The sequence below is a fragment of the Camelus ferus genome, chromosome 7, assembly GCF_009834535.1.
Source record: "Camelus ferus isolate YT-003-E chromosome 7, BCGSAC_Cfer_1.0, whole genome shotgun sequence".
Lineage (NCBI taxonomy): Eukaryota > Metazoa > Chordata > Mammalia > Artiodactyla > Camelidae > Camelus > Camelus ferus.
Genome location: NC_045702.1, coordinates 13,614,138 through 13,624,845, shown reverse-complemented (window position 1 = coordinate 13,624,845; position 10,708 = coordinate 13,614,138). Strand labels below are relative to the sequence as shown.

The 10,708-nt window shown below is 48.0% G+C and overlaps 1 protein-coding gene across 1 annotated transcript in view; it reads left to right on the top strand.

Annotated features, from left to right (window-relative positions):
* Positions 1–1,656: 1,656 nt before the first annotated feature.
* SLC13A4 (solute carrier family 13 member 4) overlaps positions 1,657–10,708 on the top strand; it is a 39,183-nt gene continuing 30,131 nt past the window's right edge. Inside the window, exons 1-2 of the mRNA XM_006186095.3 lie at positions 1,657–1,908; positions 6,936–7,064. Of these exons, the coding sequence (XP_006186157.1) occupies positions 1,810–1,908; positions 6,936–7,064 (228 nt within the window). The 5' untranslated portion in view covers positions 1,657–1,809. The remainder of the gene's footprint in view (positions 1,909–6,935; positions 7,065–10,708) is intronic.

Below are 10,708 nucleotides of genomic sequence, written 5' to 3'. Positions count from 1 at the left end.
TGGAGTCACTTTGCCTTTAGCCTGGGGATTATTTCCAACTGGCATAGCAGACCTTGGAACGCCATTCCTTGCATTCTGTGAATTCAAGAGAACATGGATTTCATAACCCTTGACTCTGGTCAGTACCTCTCCGATCAAGGCAATGCTGCCAAGGACTACCAATTATAAAAGTTTAGGGGTTTTCTCTCTCTCTCTCTTTTTTTCTTCTTTGCCTCATACCCACATGACCTTCCTGAGAAAAGAAACCCTTCTCCTGATCTGTAAGCAGCAAAAATTGCAGAATCCAAGGGCTGCGAAGGCCCTGTCACTGAATTCATCGATTTTTTTTTCACACCTCCTCCTGGCATACCAGCCAAAGGAAGCCTTCTGCCTTTTATTTTATTTTATTTATTTTGGGGGTAGGGGGTAAAGAGCCTCAGAGAGGAAAATTTGAGGACTTACTCCAGCCAGAAGGATCATTGACATCTGGGCTCCAAGGGCCTCTGAAATGATACAGGCACCTAGACTTTTCCAGAGAAGCAGCGACCCTTCCCTCTCTCCCTAAACAGGTCTGTGGTCTCCGACAGGCTAACACCCTCTGCTGACTCAGACGCTTTACATTCACCCAGATGTTGAAGCAAACGATCTCTGCCACCAGGCAAGTCTGAAAGACTTAATATTGTATGCTCTGGGGCAAATTTCTCCAGAATTAATATTTTTTTCTCCCTGCCACCAGACATATCATCTCCCTAAGGACTAGGTCAGCAAGAGGACCTTCCAGAGAACGCTCGGTGTCCTGTGCAGTGCTTAGGGAAGTGGGATTATGGTTACCATGACGGTCAACACTCCAGCCCCTAGGATGCTGGAGAAACAAAAATAAGCTTTGCAAGTTGCTTAGGTTCGGCAGAATCAGCAGGACCCTGCTGGGACCAATCCTGAACTGCCTTTGGAAGAGATATCGATTCATTCTTTCCAACGTGCTGATTGGCTGTTAGGAATGGGCGTGGCTACCGCCTCAGTCCTGCTTCCCATAGGTGAAGGGAAGTTAAGGTGGGCCTCCAGCAAGACTGTCCCGTGACAAAAAGGAATGTCTTAGGGATTTTTTTTTCTGCTTTGGAGACCCAGGCTCAAGGCAAATTATAATGGGGAACCAATTAGAAGGAAAGAAATTTGAACAGAGTTAAGGTGCCAGGTCCTGGGAGAGGAGACCAGCCCTACCTGAAGTCTGCACCCTCTGCTTACAATCTTAGGGGGATTGTTTTAAGGGAAGGGGGGAGGTGGGGGGGGTGGTAACTAGATTTTTTTTTAAGGGAAGGGGGTACAGCCTGCACAGGCAGCAAGTGAAAGTGGTACTGCCCAAAACAGGCCATCAGAGAGAGGGAACATGATGGCAGGCGCAGTAGACTCTCGGCATTTTTAATTTTTTTTAAGCTTTGAAATGACTTCTTCATGACCAGACAGCTGCAGCAGAGGTATACTCTTGATTGGTTAAGGGGGCTTTTGCTGAGCTTTAGAATGAAGTTGCTCCATTACTGGTCAAGCAAAGAGGGAATCCACGATGCCCCGGTTTACCGTCCTTTCCTGCTGCCTTTTTGCTGGGCATAAAACTATGCTCACCAATCCCACCTAAAACAGGAGGCAAGGAGCCCAGCCTTTGGTGCAAACAGGGACTCTACCTGCCCTCCTGTTCTGTGCTTAAGACGAAGAGGACTCTTGGAAGCCGAGGCAGGTTTAAGAAGCCTTTCCGGACCCGGGCGAGCACTGCTAGCAGCTCAGGCACTTGGCCGGCGGGGCGCGGGCTCGGAGGGAAGGAGAGCGCAGAGGCCCAGGATGGGCTTGCTGAAGGGCCTTCTCCGCGCCTGGAAGCTGCTGCTCGTCATCTTCGTGCCGCTCCTGCTGCTGCCTCTGCCAATGCTCCACCCCAGCAGCGTGAGTACCAGCCGGTCCCCTCCTGGGGCCAGCGGGTCAGGTGGGAGGGCAAAGAGGGGAGGTCGGCGGAGGCAATGGGGTGTTCATGCAGTTCTTCATCGTGGTTTTCTGTTGGTTTATAGAGCTGGAAATGCTTTCCTGGAGGAGGCTAAAATACTTTCGGCCTCAAAACTGCCATTTTCACCCCGCTACCCCATTCCCAGTTCCCCAGCACCATGGCCCCCACCAGGAGCGTGGGGCCTGGCCTGGCTGATGTGTGTGACCCTAAGCAGTGGGCCAGCCGGCTCTGGGAGCAGGGCCTAGTGCATATGCTGATAAGGAGAAGGTAGCTCTGGTGAGCCGGTATTTGCTGGGAGTCAACATGTGACCATCCTTATGGGAGAGCAGCTAGAAGTGCAGGAAGACCTCTCTGCAGACCCTGAGAAGAAGGATGGGGGAGGGGACTGTGGACGCAGGACTGGGGTGGGGTGGGGTGGGGTGGGGGCCCTGGCCAGGCTCTTGTGCATCCAGCCAGGGTCTGTGGACAACCACCGTCGGCTCTGAAAACCAGGATTGGAAACTTCCCCTCTCAAGTTCCCACTGAGCTGAAAGCAGAACTTGGCTTCCTGCCCTGGTCCCATGCACATGACCCTTTGATTATTTGTATCCTCTGTGTCTTCTTCTCTGTGCTCTTGAAGGAGAGACAACAGATGACTTGATAAAAAATAAATAAGAGCCCCCAACTCTAGACTGTGCCATAATATTTTGTCCAGACTTATGTGAGCAAAGGAGCCACGGGTCTGCTTCTTCTAAGATCTTCATTTGCCTCCATTCCCTTTATACTCCCTCTACCTTCCCCTCCCTCCCCCTCCTCCCCCCCCTCCTCCTCTTCCTCCTCTCAGTACCTTTACCCCTTCCCCCGGCTGGCACTACCCTTGAGACTTAAGGAAAAATCAGCTAAGAGAGGTTAATCATGTTGGTAGGAGGCAAAGGGCGTCCTCAGCTCAGCTCCCTGAGTAACTTAGTAACCAAGATTAAATTATAAAGTCAGAGGCGATTAGGATGGTTTCTTAAAAACAAACTGGCTTAAATCTTTAGTAGAATAAATACCCCAGAGTGCCAGGGAGCCGCTGATGGAAACCGGGCTGGGATTAGCAGACAGTGATTGGTGCTGACAGTTTTCCTGGACTGTACCCTAGGCAATTTTCTGCTTTGTCCAAATGAGCTGATTTTTTTTCTTTTCATGTTTTTGTTTTTGTTTTACTCACTGGCAGATGAATTTGAGGGAAATCTAACCAAGTGGCACCTTCTTCTCCATAGCAGCATCAAACACCCACCGCATCCCCTAAGTCAGCCCCATCTTTGGGGACCATGACTCCAGGGTGTCGTGTTGCCTACATTTCATCCTGGGTGCCTGTCTTTGAGCTTCTTGGTGACTAATGACTAGTGAGACGTATCCACAGGAAAAAAAGAAAATAACAAATTATCAAAATAGACAAAATAATCTATAAATTCGACATAAGAGGGGTGTTGTGACCAAAAAAAAAAAAAAAACAAACCAAGAGAGGAAAGGAAAGACAGGTGAACCTCTGCTTTGCTGGGTCTATAAATAATTTTTGAAGAGATTTTTAAAGCTGACTCACTAAAACCAAGAGACTGCCCTTCCTTGACCTGGCCCCTTTTCACTGGGTTTCTCAACAACCACACTAGTGACATGGGTGATGGTGGGGGCAGGGGTCTAATTCTTTGTTGTGGGGGGAGGGCTGTCCTGTGCATCGTAGGATGTTTAGCAGCATCCCTGGTCTCTACCCATTAGGTGCCAGTAGCACACAGGCACCGCCCCCGCACTGTGACAGCCCCAAATGCTTCCGGATATTACCAAATATCCCCTGGGGGGGGGGGGAATCACCCCCAGTTGAGAACCAGTGCCTTAAGGAAACAAAATACGCTACCTCAGAGCTTCCCCGTCGGTGCACAGGGGGTGGTAGGCGGTCGTGCTTTGACCCCACGGCCCTCAGGACAGCTGGGGGGGAGCCGGGGGTGACCAGAGCCCTCAGAGCTTGCTGCAGCCTACTCGCTATTTACTGCAGTGCGCCCCACAAAGACGGTTTCTCCATGTGTCATGGTGTCAGCAACACACTGCCCTTCCTCTGTGACGGTGTAGAAGCACCTCGAGGCCACAGTACCCGCAAGGTAGCATAAACCACCATGTCGACCGTCTGTCCTCTTCTCAGCCCCCTTGCATCATACTTTCAGATTCTGACATTTAGTCCTGACAGTTCCTACGTGGACTTGTTAGCTCTGCGCTGGAGCAAAGTGACCTAGGCAGGAAGTCCTGGCCTGCAGTGTGACGGTTCTTGAAAGTGACAAAGCGCAGCTACATCTTAGGGAGGATTAGAATGACCTTCCTGTTTTTCCTGCCCAACGCTCTAAAACCAGATGCCCAGACTCAGTTTACCGTATTACAGAAGAGGAGGGTCAAGGGGTGGGGGTCATCCCTAACTCAGCCCTGCCTCAGTGTCCCACTAGGGTAAAAGTTGCACCCAAGTCCCAAGCGAAATTTCAAAGAGGCCTTCCAGTCATTTATGACACCAGAGAATCAGACCTCAAGCTCCTTCCAGTAAAGTCTGAATGGGATTTCATTGGGGTGGTCTGACTGTGTGGAAAGGAGCAGGTACAAACATTACTTAGTAGTGGAGTCAGGAAACGTCCAATATGGGGAAGTGCCACTTTGGAACTGGCTCCTTTATTTATAAGCAGGAGCAAAAAAGCTGATAACACTATCCCTTAAAGGCACTATATAGGCACCAACCCCTCCTCACCTGCTGACCAGTGGCAGTGATAAGGGGCTGGAGGTTCCCAGAATATTTTCTCCAGTAGACAGGAGAGACCTGTGGGCCAGCAGAGGAGCCCAATTCAGTTCAACCAACACTGACTGAGCTTCCGACCAGACCCCGGCCAGACTCACTCCTGTAATCAACTTCACAGAGTGTTCTGGGTTCTCTGAATATACACTTACCCACTGAATTTTGAGAAGGTTGAGAAGGGGCCAAAGAAAGTTGACGTAAACTCCAGGGGTGAACTGAATGGAAAACAGATGGAAAGGCCCTCTGAAGGTGATCTCTTGGCCATTCTTCTGCTTTAAGGGAAGTTTAGATTAAAATGATAGTCGTTTATCGATTCCTAATACTTTGAGATGAAGGTGGCTTGGTGACTTCCTCCAGTAACCTAATTTCTAACTATAGTTACAGTCAAAAAGTTTACCTTGGCTTACCCAGATTCTCCTAATTCAAACCAAAATGGTGAATGATAGAATTCTCTCTCTCTCTCTCTCTCTCTCTCTCTCTCTCTGTGTCTCCCTTTCTCCCCTCCCTTCATGTGTGGTCCTTTAATGACCAAGCCTAGAAAGACTGAAGGTTCTCAAGAAGGAGTAAGGGCTTCTCAGTGAGGGAAAGACATTCTATCTTCTTTTCTTCAATTGGAGAGAAAAAGACAGGACTAAGTGGGATCAAGTGGGTGAAAGGGCTGTGAACTCCTTTGGGTATTTTTATTTCTGCAATAAAAGGAGCATTTCTCTAAATTGCATTCCTTTCCAGATGGAGCCCTCCCGTTCCCCCCCCCCCCCATTGATTCTGTTGTCTTATCAGCACTTCCAAAAGCTTTAACTTCTCTCTGATCTTTTGGCCCCAGAGGAAATCTCAGTGGGAGCTACAGTCAACAGTTGCTGGGCCCAGTTCCCACTTCTCAAGCCCCAACCCCCTAATCCATGCATACCAGGAGGGAGCAAGGTCCCATCCAGCCAGGCTGGGTTAATCACTCCTGACGCCCCTCACTGATCGTGGCGACCTTTTGTAACTTGTGTGTAAGGGTTGGAGGATGCTTGTTCTGAACCCAAGGGAGAGATAAACAAGAACAAGATCCGTCAGGTTCCTTGATCACCAGCCAGCCTCAGGGCAGGTCAGACCTGAGCCCAGATGGTTTAGAACTAGGTATAAACGGAGAAACCATAGCCGGCTTGGATCTTCTAGACGCTGGCCCATCGGGGCCCGTCAGTAAAGCCCTTGGATAGTAACTTCTCCCAAGAGTAAGCCGGCGACCTTTCTCACCACCATTAATCAGTAATTCCGGGCAACCAGCATTACTGGAGGCTAAAGTTAAGGAGAACTGATTTTTTTTTATAAGAATGTTGTACTTATTAATTCCTTGCACCCCAAAGTTGTACAACCAGCAAAGTGAATGAACTGAGAAAAACCCTGGTACATTTCCATGACTTCCCTTCCAGGTGGATAGCACTCTTCATTCCCTTTGTCAGAAGGGTGTTTCCATGTGCATCAGGCAGGTGGAATGAAGTCCCAGACACTGGTCAGGGCACTGGTTCTCAACCAGGGATGATTTTTCCCCTCAAGGAACATTTGGCAATGTCTGCAGACATTTTTGGTTGTCACAGTTGGGGAGGTGCTACTGGCATCTGGTGGGTAGAGGCCAGGGATGCTGCTGAACATTTTACAATGCACAGGGCACCCCCTCCCCCTAACAAGGAATGATCCAGCCCAAAAACGGCCAGTTTCAGAAGTCACATGTGAACCAGTTACACAACTTAATCCCCGCCTTCAGCTACTCCAAGAACCTCTAGTGTCTGATTGACTTGACACCAAAATATTCTCCCTGGCCCAAGTTAAAGCTGTGAACTCCAGCTTTATAGTGCATGATCTTGGGTCTGGACACTGCAGTTAATTTCAGTCCCCACCCTGCTCAGCTTCAGGAACCAGCAGAGCTGTGCTAGCATAACAGTCCAGTGGCCACCCTGTTGCAAATCGATGTAAACCACGTGCCAGGCATCTGTCCACCCCAGGAGCAGCCATAATTTCACCCACCAAAATATGTTGGCACATATCCACCAAAGTCTTCTGCCAAGTCCAGCTTTGCACCTCCCAGGGCTGTGTCACGTTTGAGCCCACGTGCCTACCACCTCTGCCCGGAGTCTCATTTGGATTCGCAGTGGCAGTGACTGTCTCTGTGACTAATCACCCACTTTCCCTCCCTTCCAGGAGGCTGCGTGTGCTTATGTGTTGATCGTGACTGCTGTGTACTGGGTGTCCGAGGCGGTGCCTCTTGGAGCTGCAGCCCTGGTGCCTGCCTTCCTCTACCCGTTCTTCGGAGTCCTCCGATCTAGCGAGGTTAGACCACTAGTGGCCGGCTCCCTGCTTGGTCCCTGCTGGGCCAGTGAAGGAGGGCTCAAGGTGAAGGGAGATTCACAGAGCACTTAAGGAGGGCACTTCTTTCACCCTCTGGAGCATCCTCTTAGCGCTTAGCCTTGGCACCTGCTCTTCTGGACCTTGAGCTCCTTACCTTCAATGCATGACCCTCATCTCCCCTAAACTGCCTCTTTCAGGAAGCCTTTGGATTAATCACAGCCAATGGCTCCTTCAGCCTGAATGTGTGCTTGGCACATTCAACCAGACTGCTGCTCATCTTTCTCAGCCTTCTGATTGTCCATCAAAGGCAGGAATCAGGCTCCCATATCTTTGGAATCTCACGGTAAAGCTGAGCCCAGATGGAGTAGGTGCTCAATAAATGCTTGCTGACGGAAAGACTTACCATGTTTCCCTGAGACCTGACGATGTCTTCATCCACTTCCTCTAAAAAACATTTCTGTTCCTTCTTCCCCAACGCAAGATGACTGCATATTCTTCCCTTATCTGCTGTCCACCTGGAGTCTGCCCTCTGTTCTCTCTCTCTCTCTCTCTCTCTCTCTCTCTCTCTCTCTCTCTCTCTCTCTCTCTCTCTCTAGCATTCTTAGAGCTCTAACAGGAGGTGTCAACATGAAGCCCAGGGGGGTGTCAAATTTCAGGGCAAACACTTAAGTCTGCTGCTGCTTGGAGAGAAGAAAACCACAGCCAGAAACCAGGAGCAAGATGAAGGACAGTCCTCATTCATTAACACCTAGTTCCATTTGGACTGTCTCGCTATAGCATTTGGTCTGTATTCAGGGTTTCTGAAGAAGATTGAATGGTAGAGGTTAGTGAAGGACAGAGACACAGAAGAAAGAAGAAAGGGAACTAATGGTTCCTAACTAGTCATGCCCCATACCAGCAGTGATATATATACACATATCTACATGTAACTTAATACTCCTGAGACCCCTACATATTCATATTTCCATCTTACAGATGAGGAAAGAGATTCGCAGATTTAAGAAACTTACCCAAGATCACAGAATGGGAAATAGTAGAATTGGATTCAAGCTCATACCTATTAGATTTCAAAGTCCACACACTTGCTTACCTTACCATAAGAAAAACACTCCGTAATGTATGACGTAGCTTCATGGTGAGTTAATGCTGAGAACTGTGCATCTCTTCACCTGTGTGGTGTGAGGAAGGGATAATGAATCTGGGTCTGTGGGATGCCTTAACCATGGATAACAGAACTTCTTTTGAAAGATAAAATTACACCATCCTTTTAATTGCTGTGCTTGATGCAAATTAACAGGTTGTCCTTCTAGTGGATGGACTCAACTGGCCGGTTTTTGTTTCTTTTGGTGCGGGGCATTTTAGTTTGGGGGTTGTTGGTACGTTTGTTTGTTTGTTGGCATTGAGTAGTCATAGTAGCCTCAGACTCTCCAAGAAAGGATAGGATTCCCCAAACCCTCAGCAGTGCTTTTTTTCCAGAGATGGATCTAACGCTAATATCCTGGGGACCCACATAAAAGCTGGCCTGGGACCTGAAGCACTAGGAAGTCGCTTCCATTGTCCCCCTTTGTGGGAAGAGAACAGGCAGTTTGGATCTCTGTATGTGCCTAAAGGAACAATCAGCCTTAAACAGGACTTTTCTTGAGAGAAATGTATGAACTTGTTCTGCAGATTTCTCTTTAAAATTGTGAAAGCAAAAGCCAATGAGTCACGGGGTGAAAGTAGAGAATGGAGGAAAAAATGAAGTTATAGAAAGAATTGAAACTTAGGTAACATTTTAAAGTGTTCTGACTATTCATTAGAAGACTAATATCTTTGTATTTCGCTACAGGCAGCCCCAAAGCCAACAGCGTGCCTTAGCCTTAAGGTAGATGCCATCTCTATTTCCCCAAGGGTTTCCTGAGCCGGATCCTACAGACAGGTGGGCCAGTCAGCCCCTCCACGCAGTAAACATGTTGCCAGGCAACCGTTCATCCAAGGGCGTGCCCACCTGCACAGCCAGGAAGGCCAAGCCTATAAGGGGTCTAGGGAGGCAGTAGTTTGTGAAGATAACATGACTCCGGGAGGAAAAACCGAAGACTGTTCAGGGAGAGATTAGGTGCTGTTTTTTCTAAGGCTAAAGATGGAAAACACTGGCGGAACCAGGGGACAGATTTCATCATTTGAGGTTAGAAAAATCCTACCCTAGCTGTCTGATTAAGTGGCTTTGGCTGGTGATGATGTTTACCAGCTGGGCTACCTGGAGCAGTTTAGGCCAAACACATCCTGACCTTCTAAACTCGGATTAGAGGCAATGCCAACGAGATAGAGGACACGGGTTACAGCCCTTTGTGAGCCAGCCAACTTTGCAGACAGAGAAAATGTCTATTCCACAGCCACCAACTTCACCCCTCCACCTGCATGTGCCATGGCTCACCAGGAACAGCCAGGCTGGGGGTCTGCAGGAGCCCCTATTCCAGGCAAGTCATCTGCTTGTCACTCCCCCAAACCCACCTGTGCTTGCCCAGCCCCTTGCCAGGACTCAGGTCTTTCTTCTACCTTGAAAAGTTCTCTCCAATTCCTTCAGCTTTTAAAATCCTACACAATTACCCTGTTCAGTTAAACCTTTCCAAAAACCTCAAAAGCGTTGTTCTCTTCCCATGAAGCCTCCCTGATATCTTTGTCCTTTAAATGGTACATCAGACACATCAGATATAAACTGGCCGTAGACGCATCCTCTCTCCAGCAAGATTGACGCCCGCTAGGATTTATGATGTCTTACGCACACGGGCCATTCTTGCCCTAGCCCTCAGTTAATGCTTCTTGATGGCAGTGCTTCTTGATGGTGTGTTAAGCAGTGTACTCTCCATACGGAGGAAGGCGTGTAAATAGGATCAGTGAGACCCTGAAACTGTGGCTTTTGTTTTTCAGTCAACATTCAGAAAAATATTTTCTGGGTGTTTTACCTACCCTGGGTAATATGGGATGTTACAGATACCATGCAGTTGACAAAAATGAAAAAAATAATAATAATTTCTGCCCTCTTGAATCTCATAGCTAATGCTTTGAGTTTCCCACTGGGGCTGGATGTGTGTATATTAATAGTTCTATTTTATAGTGATGACTTGTTATACTGCAGGTATTAAGAGTTCATTGTGTGCAAAGCTTAGACTGTCTTCTCCCCGTCAAACTCAGGTGCTGAAAAGAGATAGGAAATGATAGATGTGGCCCCTGACCTTGACGAGTTCCTGTTCTTACAGAGAGAAAGTATAAACCGCATGGAATAACACAGAAGACCTAAAGTAGTAATGTCTCATTTTCTGGCCCTGCAGAGGATTTATGCAATTCCCCATGAGAGAATGTTCTAGATAAATGAAATTTACCCTGCCAAGTATCCAAACTTTACATCAACCACTTTTTGATTGAGATCTTTCCATAAAGCATTATAATTTCCCTGGTCCCTTAAATAGGAGTTGTTGAATGTAAATTAACTTTTCCTTTGGAGCCTTTAATATTTCCAGGGATAAAAATTTCTCAATCAGAGGAGCCAAATATGGGCTGGATGACAGCACAGTTGAGTAACTAGAGTGCTGACTGAATAGCTGAACTTAAAGAATCCTGAGTAACATATTGGCATCGTACAGGAGAGA